Here is a 23,266-nt window from a genome sequence, read left to right as displayed (position 1 = left end):
GGTTTATTTTATTTAAACCCAATAAAGGGGCCACAGCCTAACGTTTTCCCACTACTCTTGTCATGTGTTTTTTTTCTATGTTATGCCTTTATGGTATTTGGGTGTTAATTTGGAGTATAATTGCTTGCCTTTGTTAAATTTGACATGGAGAGTTGGCTCATTATATATAACAAACCCAGGCGATTAGATGCCTAAAGGTGCCCATACACCGTGCGATTATCGTACGATAATCGCAAGGTGTATGAAAGGCGTGCGACCGTTTCTACTGTACGGTCGCACGTCTTTTGACGAAGGAGCATGCTAGAAAACCCGCCGAGAATTGTACGATTGTCGGCGGCTAGTGGCGTGCTCGTTCGACAACTGCGGAACGGGCCGGTGTGTGCACGAGCACACTGCCCGTTCAGCATTGCGGTCGTTGGAAGCCCGCCCCTCAGCGATGGTTGTAAGGTGTATGGGCACCTTTAGTCCACTTTCATACCTAGGCCTTTTGTCGCTCAAACGTAAGCACAACAAAACGCTCAAGACAAGGAATCCCAGTTGTTTCTATGGCCCCTGTTCACACATGAGTGTTTTTTCACACACAGAACAACGTCTGTTGCTGGAAAAACTACATGAGCTACTTTCTTGGCAGATTACAGCACTTTTTGGTCCTATAGACTTCAATGGGAAACTTTATGTGACAAAATGCTCAGGTCTGAACAGTTGCCATAGAAATTGATGGAATTCCTTGCCTTGTCGCATTGCATTTCTCGCGGTTAGCTTTGAGCGACAAAACACCTAGGAGTGAACAGAGCCTTAAGGTGCCCATACACCTTACGATTATCGGACTAAACTTTTCGTCCGATGATCGAGCCATCGTATGATTTTCGTACGACGGCCCCATCCTGCCCCGATTATCGAAAGGTTCAATCAGAAGTTAGAAAAAAAACACCTGGACGACTTGCGGTAATTGACCTCAATAATTTTCGTTTGCGCATGCGCAGTGTTAATGGTGCGACTTTTGACGGACGGAAACGCCACCAACCATGCAAACATCGTACGATCGACCAAAGTTTTCAAACATGCTTGACCGTCAAAAGTCGTACGATTGTACAGTACTATCGGTCGGGCACTCTATTCACACGTTACGATTGTCGTACGAAAAGTCGATCGCATACGATTATCGTACGATAATCGTAAGGTGTATGGGCACCTTTAGGCTGGCCATACACTGTTAGAATTTTGTTTGAACATTGGTTCGAAATCATTTGTTGGAACATTCGACCTCAACATCATTAAAAGGTTTCTTAACCCTCCGTTTCTTTCGCATATAGCTACTGCTAGCAAGCAGTAGCTATATGCAAAAAGTTTTTTTTTTAAACAAAACCGCTTTAAAAGCGGTTTAAACTTACCCCTGTCTTCGCCGCGGGCTCCCATCCGAAAATCCAAAACTGCTCGGGCGGCCGCAGAGCATCTTGGGGCGGGCGCATGCGCAGTTCGGATTTTCGGCCGGGAGACGCAAGTTAAGTCTATGGACGCGTGCACCCGCATGCAGACACAGTGGGACAGGAAGTGCCAGCAAGGATCGAGGAGTCAGCGCTGGATCGGACACCCGCCGCAGCGCTGGTGGGACAGATGAAAAGGACAGGAAAGAAGAAGATCGGATTAAGAGACATCATTTAAGGTAGGTGCTTTAATTAACATTGGGGGAGGGAGAAAAAAAATTTGCTTTAATGTCACTTTAAGTCAACTAGTTTAATTTAAAAGCCCTGAAAATTTTTATCCAGACTGGCTACTTTTAAGAGGAACTCCAAGGATTTAGAAAATTAACCCTTGCAGTGAGGCAACCCCCGCACTGCAAGGGTTAACTGCTTGCTTTGGTTTAAAGGCTCAAATAAAAGAATATACTCACCTTAACCTCGATCCTGCTAGACTGGGCATGGCAGCCTTTCCTTCCCTGGGCTCTGGTCTAAGCCCTGCTGATGTCATCACATCTAAAGGTGTCCATACACCTTGCGGTTATCGTACGATAATCGTGGGAAGGCGTTTCTACTGTACGGTCGCACCTCTTTTGTCGAACCAGCATGCTAGAAAACCCGCCGAGAATCGTACAATTGTCGGCGGGTTTCTAGCCTGCTCGTTCGACAACTGCGGAACGGGCGTCGGGGGATTCCACTGCCACCCCGAGGTCGGGCCTGGGTGGCATTGTGGGAAATCCGGCCCTGGATATTAGTAACTACAAAATACAAGCGAAGGTTCGGGACAGCCAAACCACCACAAGATTTAGAACGATGAAGCACCAGCTGGCCAAGCCTGGGTCTGGAATTACCCCAGATAAAAGAAAGGGGGGTCGGGTCTTTTTACAGACGTGCACATCCGTATGCCTGTCTGAATGAGCCCTAAGTCATGGATCCAGAGATTTCCATGCACTATGTTCTGCTCGGCTAGGGATGGGGTACAGAGACATTTCCACAAACACTGGTAGGAAACATAGGAAACATGCATAAGAAAAAAAAGAGGAGTGCAAAACACACATGCGCACTTTTCTCCCTGCTAAATACGTTCAATCAAAAAGAACACTTCTGCTACTCCTTTATCTTATGCTATATAGAATTTGTTTTAAATGATTCATGAGATTGAAACTTCCTGTTTCCTGCTGGAGGATTTTTTCTTTAGTATATATAAAAAAAGATTTATGAGATTGCAACTTCCTGTTTGCTGCTGGAGGATTTGGCCTTTAGTAGTGATTTTTTTTCTTATCTTAGCAACAAGTGAGATTCTGTCCTTAATATGCACATCAGTTTTTCCCCAGTATGAGACACCCAGCACACACATTTCATTGCCCAGTAACCAAAGCTGGCCATATGCCAGTAGAATTCTGTTTGAAAATGTTCATTTATAAAATGTTTGTTCAGTTTTCTTATTATCAATGGGCACAAATCAACAATTGTTTTCAACTGTAGTGAGCTGAAAACTTGGAGAAGCATGGAAACTTTTTCGTGCATCTCATCTGAATGAACAAATTGCTAACTGTGAGGCTAGGTTCACACCTAGGCAATTTATCGCGCGTTTTGAGTGGCGCAATATAATGCAAAACACAGATTCACATTGAAGTAAATAGAAGCTGTTCGCAGTTTGTCACGCGGATGAAATCACCTGTTGTGCAAAAAGGTACAGGAGCTATTTTCGGGCGGTTTGGGTTCCATAGACATCTCTATGCATTGAAAGCTGCACGACAACCGAACGGTTTCAAAAAAACAGTTGCGCAAACGGAAATGCGCGAAAACCGCTCTCCAGCTCAGTCACCTAGGTGTGAACCTAGCCTTAAAGGAGAACTATGGGGTAAGGGCTTTTCCCCATAGTTCTCCTAAGTGTCACGGGAGAACACAAACTAGCGTTCTCCCGTGGCCCAAAGCTCGCGGTATACTGAGACACCGCAGCCGGAACGGATCCCGACATTGCTCGATTGTGACAGTTTCATTGTCACAGGTCGGCTCAGATTATGAGGCAAGGTGAAAATCACTCGCCTCATAATTCTCCTTTAATGTGAATTCCAACTGGGAAGAATTATAATTATTGTGATTCACATGTGCTTGGAAAACTTTAAAGTGACACTAAACTCAGGAGTTCAATCCTAAAAATGCATTCAAGTGACATACATTTATCTTATTTGTGTATCACTTAGCTGTAGATCCTCAAATCATCTCTGAATTGGTGCTAACACTGTTCTTCCTTCTGGAGGGTGGCTACTTTTGTTCCCCATGGTCCCTGTGTGTGTTGTAAAGTAGTCACCACTCCAAGCTCACTCCTGTGATGGACTACAATCTCAGTACAAATTATTAAACAAAACATAAGATTGTAGTCCATCACAGAAGTGAGCTTGGAGTGGAGCCTACTTTACAACACAAAGGGACAATGGAGAACAAAAGTAGCCACCCTCCAGAAGGAAGGACAGTGTCAGCACCAATTCAGAGATGATTTGAGGATCTACAGTTGAGCGATATACAAATAAGATACATTTCTGTTAATAGTTAAGGTGCTCAGGGCCGGATTTACTTTCTCTGCTGCCCCAAGGCCAGGTTCCTCAATGTGCCCCCCTGTATGCAGGATGCATACAAGCGCTCTTGGCGACATCGCCGAGATCACTTGTTTCAAGACAAGAGGCGGCTTCCCTGCAGTAAATGTTATCCCTGCTTGCCCAAAGCAAGGCTAAATGTAGAAAACACCGACCCGCCCGGCGCCCAGAACTGCATGTCCTGGGGTCTGGAGATAGGAATTCCACACCCCTGCTGCCCCTCTACTCCCTGCTGCCCCGAGGCTGGGCCTTGGTTGGCCTTGTGGGAAATCCTGCCCTGAAGGTACTTGAATGTATTTTTAAGATTTAACTCCTGAGTTTAGTGTCACTTTAATCCGAAAGTAGAACTTTCATTATCACGAGCATTACATCACTTCCATGTATCCCGAAATCGAATGTTAGAACTGGAACCATCCATTTCTTTGACAAACAATTTTTCTAACTTTCCATACAAATGTTCAATTCTGCTGTAAATTGAAATGTAAAGTCTACTGGAGTTGCCCAGCTTAAGGCAGCTATGAGATGAGACTGTTAGTACCATTAAGTGGCTAGTTAGCCTCTAGAGCAGCGGTTCTCAACCTGTGGGTCGCGGCCCAGTCGGGGGTCGAATTACTATTTGTCAGGGGTCAACTAGTGGCTCCCGGAAAGGTTTACTTTGCTCGATCGAGTAAACCTTTCTCTGCTGTTTTTTTTTTCTGACATCGGGCCCGCTTTCCGCCGTAAATCAGAAAAAAAAAATGATTTCCCAGAAAGGTTTACGCTGCTCAATCGAGCAGAGTAAACCTTTCTCTGCTCCTGTTTTTTTTTCCTGACAACGGGCTCAGCAGAGGGGGACCTGCAGTTCTCCATCAGGTCCCCTTCTAGTTATTGACAGCAGCAGAGGGCGGGCGCAATAGCTGGTTTGCTATTGGCTATTGCAAAGTGATATAGCCAATAGGAATCTAGCTTTGCATTCCTATGGGTTTTTTTAAAAATTCTGACAGCGTACATAACGCGGTTATATCTGCTCAGGTAAGCCTGCACTCCAACCCCCCCACATGGTGCTGCATTAATGTATTGCTGGGGTAGTGGGATTTGTAGCTGATGGTACATTGTGCTGTATATGTACCATCAGCTATAGAGGACTGTATGTATAATGTACTATTGCTGGCATTTGTTGTATTCCTATATAGCTGGTGGTATTCTGCATTGCGCCGTATAATACTTATACAGCGCAATGCAGAATACCACCAGCTATATAGGAATACAAATCCCAGCAATAATAAATTATACGGCGCAATAGAGAATAACACCATCTATAGAGGAATACATCAGATCCCAGCAATAATACATTATATACAGCGAAATACAGAATACCAGCAGCTACAGAGGACTACAAATCCCAGCAATAGTACATTATCGTATATTGCTGCGATTTGCTGTAGTCTTCTTTAGCTGTAGTTATTCTGCGGTGCGCCGTATAATCATTATACAGCAAACTGCAGAATAACACCAGCTATAGAGGACTACAAATCCCAGCAATAGAACATTATAGTATAATGGACTATTGCTGCGATTTCTTGTATTCCTCTGGGATTCGTTGTCTCCTTTAAGCAGTGGTTCTCAACCTGTGGGTTTCTGCTGTGCCAGGTGAGAGTCCTCCTCAGCCCTCTCCTAGCGCAGCAGTGTCAGTTCTCCCGCCACCAGATGTCGCTGCAGCAGCCGCGTCATCCCTAAATTTTACCTTTGGGGGTCACCACAACTTGGCAAATGTTACCAAGGGGTCCCGGCCCTAGAAAGGTTGAGAACCACTGCTCTAGAGCCTGAAATTTCTATACCTATTTACATTTACAGACTAACTCCATCTTTCTTTTTACCATGTCTCATGTTACATTCATATTCAGGGTGTAACATGAAACATGGGCACATAAATAGCTCCCCCTCCCCCACACCCACAAACTGGCCCTCATGCCAAAATCCTGGGATTCTACTCCCCATAGTATTCTGTGTATATTTAAAATTGGCAGGTGGAGCCACGCACAGCCACATCATCCATTCACAGCTCCATTGACAGGATCTGTGAATGGAAAAACTACAAGTCCCATCTGCCACCGCCGCAGGGGGACTTGTAGTCCTCAATAAAATACAATATTCGTAGTCCATTCATACTCCCTCCTGTCCCTGTAACTGAATGTCCATACCTTGGTACAGCCAAGGACTGGGAGGAACAGTCTGCAGGTGCTAGAGCATTGCACCTGCAATCCATTGATCATAGTTGAAATGTCCTGCAGGCTCCAATGCAAAAAAAAGTAGTAAGTGCACATTTTCTTTTTCTTTTCTTTTATTTCAATTAATATTTATTATTTTTTAGGAAAAAATGTTAAACCACAAAAGAAATACAATGACAGTATAAAATAACAATATGAAATAATATGGAGATCTCAGGTATACAGAAAATGAAGGTGAAGGCCCCCCAGTTGTGAATCTTGGTGCATTAGACAGCAATGAACTTGTCATGTAGAAGTTGAAGAAGAGGGCGCGGGAGAACACAGGAAAAAAAATAAGAAGGTTTGTATGCCCTCATTAAAACCGGATAAATGAGAGTCTTATGGGGAAATAGGATTTCCACCTTTTCTTCAAGTGAAACCCGAACACTCTAGTGCCACGCACAGCAATTATTTTTTTTTGCGGGGGGGGGAGGGAATAAAGAGGAGAGAGCAAGGAGAGACAGCCAGGAGAAAGAGCAAGAAGAGACAGCCGGGGGAGGGAGTAAGGAGACCAACCAGAGACCTATAGAGGACTACAAATACCAGCAATACATTATACAGCAATACAAAATAATATGAAGCTACATACACTGTGTTGTTCCAAGGCAGGGGGGCAGTGCGGCTGCACCAGGGCCCACAGCTAAGGGGGGGCCAGTGTGATCCGGTCCCGGGCACCCCCTATTGCTGCGTGCCACGTCTCCTAGAAACAGGCAGCATGAGGAGAGCCGGGCAGGAAGGCCCTTGAGAACCGGAGGAGAGCAGGTGAGAAATGTTCGGGGTGTCAGTGGAGCGCTCCTGCGGAGATCGCTGTGCAGGGCTCTGAGAATTAGATCCGAGCTGTCAGTGGAGAGCAATCTGGTGCGATCGCTGCGTAGCTCCACTGCCAGTTCGTCTGATGTTGGGGCATGATACAGGCACTGCTGGAGGAGCTCGGCAGTCTTTGGGGTCTTTGTGTAAGTAACCCATGTGCCACTCATAGTTCTCAAAGTTCAGTGTGCAAGAAATGATCCCGATTGTACCCATGTGCAGCAGATTTATCTCAGGTGTTATGTGAGAGCTATGGGTGGACATACAAACACCATTTTTTCCAAAGATTCAGCTTTTCACTGAACAGGGGAGGGCCCATGCACGCCAGGGTGATCTGTGACCGAGCAGCAATCCTGGACGATACCGTGTAGATTGCCGCACGGTCACGGAGTCGCCCACGGAGTCGCTGTGGGTGCCATTATTTTGTAATGACACCCCAGTGCACCAGGCGGATCGCACAATTTCCCGCCGCGAATCTGCACGTGCATCCGAAAACAGCTGTGCGCCATGTATCGCAGAAAAAAGGTACATGTACCTTTTTTCTGCAATTACCGCGCGGATGTACCCCATTGCAAATCAATGGGGCCGCGCGGCAATCGCTGTCTGCAGTTGTGCAGGACCGCGCGATCCCAGGACGCGTGTCCTAGATTGCTCAGGTCTGTACCGGGCCGCAAGCAATCAAAAGCTGACAATAAAAAGGCTACTTGAGAAATAGCAGATTTCTCTGAGCATCATAGTCCAACTTGCTGGAGAATTATTCCATGCAGAGGGTGGTGTGTGAGGCAGATCTGTTATCATTGCAAGCGATCGTGCAAAGAAGGTTGTATGTCTGTTAGTAGTGATTGTAATCAACAAACAATCTTACAAATCACATACAAACGATTGAGCTATCATTTTTGCCACCACGGACCCACTGGTGACCCCACACAGCCCTCCTGAGACCCCGTACAGTCTACCTGAGACCCTCTATAACTCACCTGAGACCCCACACAGCCCTCCTGAGACCTTCCACAGCCCACCCGAGACCCTGGAGACATCAGGCTGCCACCCTAGAGCAACAAAGTGTAAGGGTAGCTTCATATTATTCTGCATTGCTGTATAATGTATTGCTGGGATTTGTAGTTCTCTAAACCTGGTGCCTTTCTGCTTTGCTGTATAATGTATTGCTGAGATTTGTAGCCCTTTATAGCTGGTGGTATTCTGCATTGCTGTATAACAGTGGTCTCAAAGTACTGGCCCGCGAGCCGGTACTATGTGGCCCGCAGCTAGCTCACAAGTCTGGTACACAGTCACGGACCGCGTACCGGACTTGCGGGAGCAGCTACACGGTCTGCATCTCTGTCGGAAGCAGACTGCATAGTTGCTTCTGTGAGGCTACAACAAGGTAACAAGGAGAGGGGGCTGTGTATTTCATTTTTTATGTGAAGGGGGGGGGGAGTATAAGTGTATTAGGCTCCATTCACAATTGTATCTTTAGGTGCAATTAGGGATTCCTGCATCAGAAACTTGCGTTTCCTGCATGAGGAATCCCTAATCTGGCGTTTAAAAGCGGCAGCTGTCACCTATTTCAAGTTAATGATCAGGTGACAGCAGCTGCATGTAAACGCCTGCACACCGCATGTAGTGGTACGTGATATGATTGCATTCGGTTAGGAATCAGTCACTCTCCCTGGACGCAATGTGTATTCAGGGAGAGTGTTTTCTAACCGCATGTAATCATATCACATATCATTACATGCGGTGTGCAGGCGTTTACATGCAACTTCTGTCACCTGATCATTAACTTGAATAGGTGACAGCGGCCGCTTTTAAACGTCAGTTTAGGGATTCCTGCTGCAGGAAACGCAAGTTTCTGACGCAGGAATCCCTAATCGCACCTAAACCTACAGATATGAATAGGGCCTTATTGCGTGCGTATTGGGGTCCGTAGTACCATATCGCATATAGTTAAATTTTATTTTAAAGTATGAAATTTGGCGAGCGGCCCCCATGGGAGAAAAAAATGGGTCGAGTGGCCCTCGAGGGAATTGAGTTTGAGACCCCTGCTGTATAATGTATTGCTAAGATTTTCCCACACTGTTTGTTCCAGGGTGATGCCCTGATGTCTGCAGGGTCTAAGGTGGCCTGTGCGGGCTCTTACCAGGGCTGTGCGGGCTCTCTGGTAGACTCTGCGGGCTCTCAGGTGGGTTATGGGGCTTTCAGATGGGTTATGCAGACTCTCAGGTGGGCCATGCAGGCTCTCAGGTGGGCTATGTGGGCTTTCAGATGGGTTATGCGGACTCTCAGATGGGCTATGTGTGCTCTAAGGTGACCTGTGAGCTCTCAGGTGGGCTATGCGGGCTCTCGGGTGGGCTATGCAGGCTTTCAGGCTGTACTGTGTCTCAACAGGGGTCTGGAGGCGGGCAGTGTGGTGTCAGGAAGATGGAGAAGGAGATGTGCGGGCCGGCGCCTGCGTACAGGTGCACGTGGCTCACAGGATGGCTGCCGAGGTCCCCAGCAAGTGCGGAACCTCATGCAGCCACATCTGTCAAAAAACGTAAAGTACCAGTATCTGCACCGAGTGTCTTGTGTCCTGGTGTCAGCTGGCCTCAAACCCAGACACAGGACTCAAAAAACGGACTGTTCAGGTGAATCCCAGACAGGTGGCAACCCTACTTGGAAGATGTGGGCGGTAAAGTCCACAAGTAAAGTGGGGAATCTATGTTGTTCAAGTGCACCATACAGGCAAACATGTGGGTTTGGGTGTGTCCTAGGAGTGTGTGTCTAGAGGGAAGAGAAAAAAGGGGGAGGGGGAGCACATTTTCCCTTTTTTTAATGCGTGTGCATTTATTGATTTTTTTTTGCAAATGGTAGACTTTGCCTTTCAACACACGCCACAACACCATACTTACATTTCAGCGCGTCCGCGGTTTGCAGCACATGACTTTAGGCCCCACATTTGAAACTTGTCTTAGGCCCCGCATTCTCTCAGTCCCCCTCTGGCTGCTGTTCGCTGGGACAGGAAGACAGAGACAGCAGTAAAAACATTGTCAGGATTTGTAACCCTTCCTCACTTTACTAAAAATCTGTGATTCATGTATGATTTTATTTCCCATGCCTTTATTCATGGTTTTCTCCACATTTACATTTGGATGAATCTGTCCAGCAAACTTGACAATTACAGGGCTTGGGGCAAACTATATAAACACTGCCGTGGGGGCTTACACTGCCAGCTCTAAGTCATATGGTTGGGGTGTCATTGGTCTCGTTGCATACTACAGGGCTAAGAGTGTGGAGGCCGCAGGAGAAGGGAACAATCTAGGACAACATAGCTGAACTGGAATGTGAGCTGAATTGGAGAATCTTTTCCATGTTGTCCTAGATCAGGGGTAGCCAAACTCCGGCCCTCCAGCTGTGGGGAAACGACAAATCCCATGATGCATCTCTCTCCAGGAGTCATGTCTGTGGCTGTGAGAATCTTGAAATGCCTCATGGGCTTTGTAGTTCCACCACAGCTGGAGGGCCGGAGTTTGGCTACTCCTGTCCTAGATTGTTCCCTTCTCCTGCGGCCTCCACACTCTTCACCCTTTTGTGAATAGCCCTGTTAGGGTCTGATTTATAACTCTTCACCTTATATAATTATAACTCGGCACTAGATGGCGCTGAGGAGCATAGGACATTTTGTTATTGGCGGTAGTGCTGTATGGAGGGCTATATGCTGGGCCCAGTAAAGTCCATCTGAAGAACAATTCTATCAGTGACAACCCTGTCCACAGAGTGACAACACTGTTTCACGATTTCACTGCCAAGAAAACAGTGTTGTCACCCTGTTACTGGCAGGATTAACAGGGGGAAAAAAATGTTACAGCGGACAGTCCTAACTACAGTGGGGGGCATTTATAAAAACTGGAGCAAACAGAATCTGGAGCAGTTGTGCATGGCAACCAATCAGCTTCTATGTCTCGTTTTAAAATCTTACCTGAGTAAACTTAAGAGAGATGCTGATTGGTTGCCATGGGTAACTGCTCCAGATTTTGTCTGCTCCGGTTTTGATAAATTCCCCTCACTGTCTCTAAAGCTTATCTCCAGGCAAAAATAAAACTTGCCTTGAGTGGGGCTATCCCCCTGCCCCCAAATGTCTGTTTTGCCTAGGGGGCACTGTTAAAGCCGTTATACCCATCTGATTACCGCTCTGGCATCCTCTAGGCTGCTAGTCCGGCCCCTGCAGCCTCTTCTTTCCTGGGTTCTAGTGGTCTAAGCCCCGCTGACGTCATCACTAAAAAGTGACATTTTTTATTCCGTTCTATTCACTGCGGTGTGTTGCAATGCACGCTGTATTTTTTCTCAGCACGTACCACTGCGGCGGTGTGAACTTGCCTAATAGTAAACAGTGAAAATGTCCTTTGTGTGATGGGGCTGCACTGGGCACCTGAGGTGTGTTCAGGTGCTCAGGTGTTGCGAGTGCTGTGTTAACAAACTGCCGCTGCAAGTCAGCACTCAGCACTGCTAACATAGCACTCGCAGCCGACGTGAATGTGACTGCAGAAAATGAGTGTGACGGAGAGCACCAGCGGCCATTTTAACTGTGGGCAAACCTGGCAGCGCTGAAGAAAGGTGCCTGAACTCTGATGTAGGAAATCACAATTCAGTGTGGGTACCTACAATTTAATGTTTTGGTGGAGGAGCACACCAAATATTTGTTGGAAAATTGTCTTTATTAGTCAAAAATATTATCCTCCGCCATTTTGCTTAGCACTGTGCAGCTGAAGCGTTCAGTGAAACTGCTGCAGTGAATTGAAGTGCTGCAGAACAGCTACTCAGTGCTTGGCTCAGGAACTGAACACGCCTCTGGTGTGACCAGGCCCTCCAGGAGAAGGTAAACATATTAGGGAATGTGGAAATCAGAGTACAGGGCTTTGAGGTCTCATGGCACACACATGTAAAATGTGAATTGTGTCCTTGGGGTACATAGCCATGGCATACAGCCGCTCATAGTAGTGAATGGGCTGGACGCCCCTTTACACTGTTACATGTATAATGCATGCGTGCGGCTTTCTGCAGTTAGCAGCGTATACCAGCGTCCAGCTGTCTACACTCATTCACTACTATGGACAGCTGTGTACCGCCGGGGCAATTTACAAGCTATGGCCTTATGCACCTGTGTGCAACCAAAGACAACACGTGTTAGGTTTTTATTGCTGTCTGTGTCCTCGTTGGGGAGATTCACCCTCTCTATTTGTCCTGGTGACCATTATCACTGAAAAAACAGATTTTGGGTTGTCACCAGAACATGAATAGATGGGAAATCATCCAATGGCGACACTACTTCTGATGGCCCTACTGACCACTAGGGATGTCCCTCTCTTTGGAGGGATTTCCTCACTTCCTGTTTTGGCTATTGGACAGGAAGTGAAGGTAAATCTCCACAATGGGACACAGATAGCATTAAAAAAAGTGTTATGGAACTACAAGTCCCATGAGGCATTGCCAGACACTGACAGCAACAGGTATGCCTTCAAGAGGCAGGGGATTTGTAGTTTTTACCACAGTTGGAGTGCCAAGGCTGCCTACCCCTGTATTATTCTGTACCTGTAGAGGCTTTAGAGGGTAAAAACAAGGGGAGATGTGACTGTATTGCAGACTTGTACTGTTTTTTTATTGCCTTGCCATATGGTTCTCATTCTCTGTCTATCCCTGGAGGGCATGTGTCAGCAATGTCACTGGTAATGAGTGGACTGGTGACCGATGTCGGTAAGGGTCAGCAGTGACATCACAGCTCTGTCCAGGAACTCTGTAGGTCCCGCTCTGCTGCCAGACACATGACCGTCAGCAAGGTGAGAGAGGTTTTGTTTGTTTCGCCGGCTCGCCTGCATCCCGCCGGCACGTTTTGGCGCCAACCACTAGGGGTCGCTGTCCGCCCGCTCCTGCCCCGGTTTTTGCTCGGCGAGCACCTCCAGGACAGGAGACGGCGTGAGGGAGCGTGGCGGCCGCGAGCCTAAGCGCGTGTCCGCCTCCTCTTTCCTTCAGCGAAACCCCCGGCGTTCCCGCTTCCGACCGGGGCAGAGTCCGGTACGGGAATCACGTGTGCGGCTCGAAGCGTTCGAAGGTTCCAGGCAGAGGAGCTAGGTGCACGCGGAGAGAGGCCTTCCCCCCTCCCTTCCTCCTCCTCCCCCCCTTCTAGAGAGCCGCCCCGACACACCGGGCGCCGGATACATGCAGGGGGAGCTCGCCCTCCTCAGGAGGTAAGAAGCTTATCCGGGCACAGGATAGGGAGCGCTACATCTCTAGGATACAGTCAAGGGCCCCCGCAGCCAGTTTGGGGCCCCTACCCACAGTTGTCCGGGTGACGTTGACTTACTCTACCTAATCTGGGGCCCTCCAACTCCTGAGTTGTCTGACATGCTGAGACTTGTCGTTCACCCCGTGTTTTGGGGGCCTATCTGTCCCAGCAGCAGGCCCAGGCGAGGTGAGGCCTACTGTGTAGGCCGGTGCCGCCTTAGTGTAGTCGTCTCTCTCTGTCCGGGCAGAGTCCTGTGCACTCCGCTGCCTCCTAGTCCACTGTGGCCGGCTTCTCACTACTGTGAAGGCCTCGACCACCCCCCGGGGCGAGCAACCTCCCCTACCCCGACTGAGGCCTATCCCGACTCCCATGCCCCGCAAGTATCGCTCGTTCTGTACGGGATCCGAGCGGCATTTCTCCGGGCTGTTTTTGTTCCATACGCCGTGTATGTGTGTGTGACATTTTGTTTTCTGACCGATAGAGGCCGCTAGAGGAGCGTGGAAGAGAAATCCCCCCGCCCGGCAGAATGGACTTCACTGGCAGCCAGCAGAAACCTGCCGATACCAAGATCATCATCTACCCGCCCGGGGTGAAGGAGATCACCGACAAGATCTCCAACGATGAAGTGGTCAAAAGACTCAAGGTGAGTGGCCCTGGTCTGCATTGCAATCTATGTTTTATTCCTTTCACTTTAGTAGTAGTTTGTTGCTGTTTTCTGTTAATAATACTGAGATCACCGAGCAATGTCCCAGCCTTACTGATAGAAAATGTTAGGCCTGGGGATCAACTTTTCGCACCGGAGCACGCGCAGTGTGCGTGCTCTCACTGTAATTGCAGGGGCTCTTCCCATTGCAAACCAGCGCATGTACTCCAGTTTACAGAGCGCATATGCTGGTTTGGAATGGGGAAGAGCTGCCGCAATTAAAGCGATCCCCAGGACTGACATTTTGTATGGTGCCACAGTGAAAGTGCACGCTGCACACGTTCCAATTTCAAACAAGGAAGCTTGCTTATTCATGGGTATGCTGGCACAATGATTTTTGCATCCTTGGTTTTAGGCAGTCACCCGCACACCAAGGTCCAATGCTTCAATACGTCTTTCTATTGATGGTAGATACACGTGGCTTAACAAGAAGTATAAGCAACGTTTCGGAACCTTGATCCCTTCATCAGGCAAATAACAGTGTTGATTTTAGGGAGGACACGGAATCACTGGTAATGTGAGAGTTGCAGACAGGCTCTGGGGGTGCTGCAAAAAAGGGCCCCTAGACTGCATAATGGTTTAAGGTAAATCTATCCTTTAAGGTGTTCAACATAACACATACGTGTTCACCTTTAGTAACATTTCCAATAAAATCTCTGATGCATTCCAGCATATTACACACCACTCTTCAGTTTTTTGTTCTTTTAGCATTTTATACCTGTGGGGTGTGCACAGGTCTGTCTGTAAAATGTCCTAGGTAGGTGATCCTCCCCATCATGCAAGAATGATGGGACACCCCCAGCTAGTGCCCTGGCTCTTTCAAACACTGTGCATTAAATACTCTCCCACCCCCTGTAGCAGCAATGGCTCAGATCAACGTTGTGCATGCGCATTGTTTGACTGAACTAGAACACTGGCTGGAGGTGCGCTTCTAACATCCAGCAGATGGGAAGTTCGCCTACCAAGGATAAAAAAATAGGCCATGCATGACCTGCAATTATGAAATGCAAGAAGAGCATCTTTTTATTAAAAGCTGAACAGTGGTGTGCAATGTGCTTGGGATGCTGGAATAAATGTGGGATTTGGGGGGAAATGTGCCTTGGGGCCCATTCACATAACATCCAGATCATCTCCAGACGAGACCAGATTGTTTCCGGACCCAAAATGCATCCTAACGTATCCCTATGCTATTTCTGGCCTCTGTTCACACCTGTGCAGTCCGTTCCAGATCAGAAAAATACTGCATGTCTCATTTTGTCTGGAATGCACTGAAACTGCGGGCGAGTTCACACCATTTTCCAGACCAGATCTGGTCCAGGATGTGGTTTGAACCTGCCCTGAAGGTGAATAAACCTTTAAGTGATGTGTTGAACACATTGAAAACTAAATTCCCCTAAAATCACTGTGCAGTCTATGGATCCTAATAGGGTACAAAACACTGTTTAACTTCATTTGAATGACATACCGTATTTGTAGCCCTTTTGCGGGACCCCCACAGCTTGCCTGAATAACTCCCATTACCAGTGATCCTGTGGCCTATCTAATATCCGGAACGCAAAATACATTGTGCCAACACAACCGGGAACGAGCGCTCTTCCAGGTTTGAAGTTGTGCAGTGTGTGCTCTTGCTGTAGAAGCAGCTCTTTCCCATTACAGTCCAGCACACGTCTTGCTCCTGCTAAAAGGGAGCGCATGTACTTTGAATGTGTTGGTTTGGAATAGGTAACAGCCACATCAGTTAGAGACAGAGCACCCGTTGTGCATGCACCAATTTCAATTTGGGAAGAGCGCTTGCTCCCAGGTGTGTTGGCTCAGTGGTAATGGGATATTTTCAGACAGGTTGTGGTGGTGCTGCAAAAGGCAAACAGGTTCGATATTCAAACACAGCTTCAGTTTTAGAAGCTGAACAGGGTTTTCAGCTTCGACGGTTGCATTTGACCTACAGTTGGCCCCTTCGGACCCACATTTGACCTGCTTCAAGCTGGTTTTGCATTCTCATAGAATTGTGTTGGAACTAAAACCTCTCTGACATGAACAAACACATTTCTTGAAAACTTTTCTAAATGAGACCCTGTCACTTATTTCTATTTATTATTTCTATTAATCTTTGAACCAAATGCATGCAGGTAAACTGTAGTCGATGTACTTACATCTGCTCTCTCTGCTACAGCAATTTGACCTAGCTAAGCAGAGATCAGCCTTGCAATTGTGCCAGAAAGTCAGCACTTCCAGTAGTGTCAGATCCTCAGCTCCATGCCTATCCACTACGTCATTTTTGTGAAGGAAGTAGAAGCCTGCTGCTGGTTTACTATGGAGCGACTGGCCCTCTTATTAGATTTTTCTACTAGCTGCAAAAGCACTGCAATTACATTTTTGGGGACTGGAAGTGTGAGGCTGACACTGCCAGAAGTGCAGATTTCCTGGTAGATTTTCAGCAGAGGGAGCTGTAATATATTAAATATATTCAGTACAGATTGTCTACCTGTATTTAGTACATAGGCTAGGCTGTTATGACAGGGTCTCTAAGTGTGAACCACGAATTGACATACTCTGTTTACAGTCTGCCATGCTTGAAATAAATTGAGGCTAGGATGTAATGTCTGCTTCCCATTGATACTAAATCTAATTTCTTCCTTGTGGTTATTGGATGGATAGTTTTACATGTATGCATTCTAGCTTTGGAGTGTACCTCTTGGTGCACTTTGGTGTATTATGTGCTTGTGTGTATAGTAAATTCACTGTTGCTATATCTTCACATTTGATGACAGCCCTGTGAACACATTACATGCCATGACAATTTTCAGATGCATATCCTTGTTCTGTCGTTAGTGCATGCTTCCTACAAGAGCAACATAAGAAAAATATGTAGACTGGCATTGCTGATATATTTTTGAAAATGCTGGTTGCTTGGCACTCTGCCCTTGGTACTCTGAGTCATTGGCCAAGAACCTGTTTGCAGCCAGTGAAGTGTTATTCAAGCCTTCTGATCTGCATAGTGCCCAGTTGGTGACTGAGTATAAAAGCCCAACTCTGGGGAAACAATCATTTACACACTGGTGCTTTGTTTTGCTTTTCATTTCTTGTTTTTAATGTTGAAAATGTCAAAATAGACAGTCATGAGGCAAACCCCAATATCTACTGCTATAGTAAAATGTCTAGAGGTTTATTTCTGCACAAGTGTCATGTCTGCTTACATGTGAGAACGTTATTGTGGTTTGATACAACTTTTAGCAAGCTGTTATGAGAAATTCTAAATGAGTAGGCTGGAATTGAGGGGAATTTATCAAAACTGGAGCAGACAAAATATGGAGCAGCTGTGCACTGCAACCAATCAGCTTCTCTGTCTCATTTTCAAACCCTAACTGAACAAACTAAAGTAGAGCTGCAGCTAACGATTATTTTCAAAATCGATTAGTTAGCCGATTATTAAGTTCGATTAATCAGTTAATCGGATAAACTATAAAATAAAGTTTAAAAAATGGCTCCAGTGATGGGACTACTAGTTTGTATTGAGGTTGTAGTCCATCACAGGAGCAAGCTTGGAGCGGTGGAAGTAAAAAAGAAAAAAAGATAGTGTGGTGTGCAATATAGTGAAATGGAAAGTGTAAAATTATACAGCAATGCATGCAGAATGGCAACGGTTATAGAGGACTACAAAACCCAGCAAAAGCACATTATACAGCACAATGCAGAATACCGCCAGCTATAGAGGAATACAACAAATCCCAGCAATAGTACATAATAGCTGGCGGCATTCTGCATTGCGCTGTATAATGTACTATTGCTGGGTTTTGTAGTCCTCTATAGCTGGTGGTATTTAGCATTGTACCACTTTATAATGTATTATTGCTGGGATTTGTTGTACTCTTCTACAGCTGGTGGTATTCTGCATTGCGCTGTATAATGTATTATTGCTGGGACTTGTAGTCCTCTATACAGCGCAATGCAGAATATCACCAGCTATAGAGGAGTACAACAAATCCCAGCAATACATTATACATACAGTGTATAATGTATTGCTGGGATTTGTATTCCTATGTATAATATACAGCACAATGTACCATCAGCTATAGAGAAATACAAATCCCAGCAATACATTATAGAGCACCATGTGTGGGAAAGTGCAGTCTTCCAGCAACGTGCTTCTGAGATCGGACCTGTCTATCAGCAGCTGTCATCCCCCCACACCTGCTCCTCCTTACTACATCTCCCCGCGTCCCTGTGCCGATCGTGGATGTGGATGGGCGGGGAGGAGGTGCGACGTGTGGAGCGTGGATGCGAGCGGGTCTGGCAGCGGCGAGCGTGAGGTGGGGAGGAGGTGCGGTGCACAGCGTGTGGAGCTGTGAACAGGACCAACTGATCAGAAGCCGATTAATCGATTATTGAAAAAGTTGACAACTTTTTCAATAATCGATTATGTCGATTAGTTGTTGCAGCCCTACTAAAGAGCGATGCTGATTGGTTGCCACGGGCAACTGCTCCAGATTCTTCTGCTCCAGTTTTGATAAATTCTCCCCATTGTGTGTGCTTTGCAAGATGTGTAGGTTACTGTTAAGTTCTATCAAGTTTAATGTACCTCTGTATCGCTTACAAGTAATACCTAAAAAAACTGCTATTGCAATATGTTTCAGGGTGACACCTTGCTCCACCAGAGATCACCCTGAAGTTCATGTGCAAATATAGATTTTCTGCAAGTCAAAATGGCATGGCCATGATGTGCATTCACCTATTTACTGCAGCCTCTCAAATACCGCATCATAGCTGAATCCTAGGCATTCAGGTCAAGCAAAGCTCAGACTCTGTGACAGTGCCGCATCTTACCTGCCTTTTCCTGCTGCCTACAGATTCCTATTTTCCAGATATGCTTCTGATCATAGTGATGGTCCAGTAGGAATGTGTGTTGAGCAGGGCATAGCAAAAACCTCCAAAGCCATTTGGAGGTGGTGGTTTGCCTGTAAGAACTTGCCATGGTTTGGCTGTGACGGGGGTTTTGGAGGCTGCTCCAGGTATGTGCTCATATCTCTAGGTGCCTGTACTGTACTCGATGTCTTGCAGGTAGTGGAGTTTGCTTTTCAGACTTTACTGTTTTGTCCTATGGGGGAAATTTTCCTCTTTTCCTGACCGGGTGAGTAGTGTCAGAATGTCTAGAAAGTGAATGGAAACAGACATTAATGAACACACTTTTGTTGCCTGTTTCTGTTGACTTTCTGTCCTTTGACCACTGTCAGGGTGTTTAAAAATGGTCGTCTTCTACTTTTGTTTTTTCAAAAAAAATGCTGATGTTTGTGACAAGCTGAGCTTGTTGCAACTTTTTTTTTTTTTTACTTGATTATCAATCAGTGATATTTGACAGTTCATAAATGTACTGTAGTAGTGGTGATGGGGAACCCATCAGTGTCATCGTGTGTAATACATTGCCTCAGCTAGACGTGTGAGAAAAGTGAATTAACTGTTGTCACCCACAAGAGGGTTCAGGGATCTGTTTTCATGTGTGCCTGGATGTCACATCGCTGTCATCTCGCTTCTGTAATGTGTGTATTGATTTGTGTTCAGTGCTAAATACAACAAGGGACTGTTTGTCAATGTATGCAGATGCTATTGTCCTTGCGCATTGTAGCTTGACCCAGTGCAAAGCATATGGCTGTGTATATTGAGTAATACGGTTTATTACACCACTTTTCTGGTGGTGGAAAACAATGAAAATGTGGCAGGAGTTCATCCCTGGTACTTTTATTAGCACTTGGTATGATGTCAGGTGCATGTCAGACTTTTAGTTTTACTCCTATGTAGTAAGACATGAAGCACCTTTTCCCTGTGCGGACTTATATTGTTTGTAGTCTCAGCTGTAGCTTTAATGGGGTTCTCTTTCATTAAGTGAAAGTTTATTGAACAGGCTGTCCTGCAAAAGTTTGTTAGAAGGGTTGTAAAAAAGGTTTAACACTGACAAGGATGCAGTGATAAAAAAAACCTGTTGCTCCAACTGCTTGAAGTGAAAATAAAGTAGCAGTGAATCCAGTGAACCTCTGCTACGTTACAGGAAACATCTAGAAGTGTTAATTGTGCCTAAGCAGTTTGCTGAAAAATGTTTTTTTTTTTTTTTTTAATTCTTGCATGACTCAGATCATGTCTTGTATGTAAGGGTGTCGAGGAACTTGTGTTCATATAGATCTCTGTAAATCTATGGTTCGGCTGCCTCACACTGCTAGTCTCAGGAGATTTGGAGTGATGTCACTACTGTGGTACTTACTGCTCTCCTCCCTGGAGGCTCTGATATGAGGAAGTAAAGCCCTGCCTCTACCAAGATGGCTGCCTCCACACAGACCATGCAGAACAAGGCCCAGTGTATAATGAGGGGAAAAATAGCTTGCAGTGAGTCCACGGGCAATATCGGTCCTTTGTCCTCTGTTTGCCTTTTACTGAGAACAGCTTTTAGGGTTCTTTTCTGTTTTAAACTCCACTGCTCACGGTTTTTGCCATTAATGTGCATGTATGTACAGCATATTTGCTAATTATGACAGATCTACTTGCCAAAGTAGGTCATATGTCACTGCATTAGGGTTCTTTCACATGTGTATTGAGAATTGAATGTAAGAGCAGCGCTGGTTAATGCACCCTATAGTGTTAAGGCATTCAGCAGGCATTTTTAAGGCATTAAGGTGGCATCAAAAACGCTTGCAAAATGCCCTACAAGTAGGGGAGTATTAAAGGGGAAGTGATGTAAAAAAGGGGAGTGACCAGCTTTGTGGTGAAACGTGCAGGAATATTGTCGGTTTTCTGTGCTGTGTATTACTGCATTAATATAGGTCCAACTGTCTTTTCAGACATAACTAGTTCTTGCCATCCTTGGGAATGGTACGGCTGGCACTGCTTTGGATGACACTGATAACAGCTGGCACTACATGGTGGCATAGGGCAGGCTGTCTTCTTGCTGGCAAAACGCTGGCTGTGTGCAGACATGAAGTGGCTTCTGCACCTGCTCTGTCCACTCACTCTGATTCCCCAATGGTTTCTGGGATTGCAAAACCTCCTTTGCCTCTCCTAAAACCCCAGTGCAGCGCTTCTTGAAAAATGCTATAGGAGCACTGATCGAGTGTGTAAGGGGCATTTCAATTTACTTCAATGGAGGCATTTGTTCAGCGGCAATGCCTCCAGACCATGGCATGCACTCTATTTTTTAATACACAGCAACTTAACGCTAACGCCCATGTGTGAACTGCACTGGGCATTTGCTATTGCATTATCCCTCATGAGCATTAATAGGCACCAGAGAGGCTTTAAAACGCTTCTCTAATGCCTGATTTTTACCATGTGTAAAAGAAGCCTAGAGGTGCCCATACACCTGCCGATTATCGTACGATAATCGGCAGGTGTATGGGCAGTGTGCAACTGCTTCTACTGTACGGTCGCACGACTTTCGTCGTGTTCGTAAGACGAATGTCGCACGGGCCGGTGTGCGAAAGCCCACACTGCCCGCTCAGCACTGCAATCATCGGAAGCCCTCCCCTCAGTGGGGAGGGCTTCCGATGATCACAAGTACGATCTGCCTGTCCATGATGTGCAGATCATACGAAATTTTAATCACCTTACAACTATCGCAAGGCCTCAGCTAGAAGTGTGAGAAAAGTGAATTAACTGTTGTCACCCACAAGAGGGTTCAGGAATCTATTGATTTGTGTTCAGTGCTAAATACAAGGGAGGACACAAACTAGCGTCCTCCCGTGACCCAAAGCTCAGTATACCGCGAGCTACAGCCTGCGGTATTCTGAGACCGCAGCAGCCGGGACGGATCCCGACATTACTGTCGAGATCCAGCTGCGTGAGTGACAGCTGGCTTTGCCTATCTAGAGGCAGAGCCAGCTGTACCTGTCCCTCCCCCGTTCGTTCCTCCAGTCAGTGCTGGAAGATCAGAGCGGGGGAATCCCTGCAGGGAGCCGTGAGTGACAGTCACAGCTCTCTGCAGGGACAGATCGAGGAGCGAGCGGCGGTATGTGTTAGCTCACCTACCGATCTATTGAGCCGACGTGTGATAGTTTCATTGTCCCACGTCTGCTCGAACTATGAGGTTGATTGAAAATCACTCGCCTCATAGTTCTACTTTTAACAGGCAATAAACCTTGTCCAGGGGGACATGGAAAAAATATAAATTAATGTGCCAATGAGACTGTTATATTTGTAACTTATTTTGCACAGTTCTTCTTTAAACTGAAATATAATTTCAATTAAAATGTTTGCTGTAGCCTTTATAATCTCATATATTATTTTTACTAATTTCCATATTTTAGGAAAACATACCTTTAGTTTGTAAGACAGGTCACATGGGACAACATCCTAATGTTGGATGCTTTAATAAATTGTACAGCAGGTGATTGTCATTATACTACAAAGCCGTTGCTAAGTAGAGTAGAAAATGATGTAAGAGTCGCACAACTCTTCGTCCCCTAAGGATTTGGGATTACAGCTGCCTGGCATGGTAGACAATGTAAGGGTGGAGGTGAGAAGGTAGATCAGATGCATGCAGAGTACTGTAAAAAATGTTTTCATAGTGGTATATCTGCTGAAAAATTTCCTACCATATCTTCCGTTAGTCAAGTCATGGTTGAACAATCCTGCCATTCTTTGCACAATTAGAAAGCTTCACTTAAGGTGGCCATACACCTGCCGATTATCGTACGATAATCGCAGGAAATCCAGCGATCGTACGATAATCGGCAGGTGTATGGAAGGCGTGCGACCGTTTCTACTGTATGGTCGCGCATCTTTTGTCTTTACGCATGTTTGAAAACCAGCCGAAAATGGTAAGATTTTCGGCGGGTTTGTGGCGTGCTCGTAAGACAAATGCCGCACGGGGCAAGCGCACACTGCGCACTCAGCATTGCAGTCATCGGAAGCCCTCCCCATTGGGCTTGCAATGATCGCAAGTACGATCTGCCTGTCCAAGATGGGCAGACCGTACGAGCTTTTAATTAGCTTACAACCATCGCAAGACGCAAGTTCTGCGATGGTTGTAAAGTGGCCAGCGTTACATGCAAGAGTGATGGAGCCTACCAGAGTATAAGAGCCAATCACTGGCATGTGTGTTGCAAATCCTACACGCCCCCCAGTATACTATTGTTAGCCTAATTTGAGTGATCAAATGAATGAAGTTAAGAAAAGCAGTAAGCTGCAGTCATTGTGCAGCATTGTGGACTTCAGGGCAG

The 23,266-nt window shown here is 46.2% G+C and overlaps 1 protein-coding gene across 1 annotated transcript in view; it reads left to right on the top strand.

The window, feature by feature from the left end:
- Nucleotides 1-12,971: 12,971 nt before the first annotated feature.
- Nucleotides 12,972-23,266, top strand: part of PDS5A (PDS5 cohesin associated factor A) — a 72,310-nt gene continuing 62,015 nt past the window's right edge. The window contains 2 exon segments of the mRNA XM_018564803.1: nucleotides 12,972-13,328; nucleotides 13,848-14,009. Of these exon segments, the coding sequence (XP_018420305.1) occupies nucleotides 13,893-14,009 (117 nt within the window). The 5' untranslated portion in view covers nucleotides 12,972-13,328; nucleotides 13,848-13,892.

Source organism: Nanorana parkeri, unplaced genomic scaffold (genome assembly GCF_000935625.1).
Source record: "Nanorana parkeri isolate BGI_ZX_2015 unplaced genomic scaffold, ASM93562v1 scaffold24, whole genome shotgun sequence".
Taxonomy (NCBI): Eukaryota; Metazoa; Chordata; class Amphibia; order Anura; family Dicroglossidae; genus Nanorana; species Nanorana parkeri.
The sequence above is the reverse complement of the archived record's forward strand: the minus strand, read 5'-3'. Positions and strand labels throughout refer to the sequence as shown.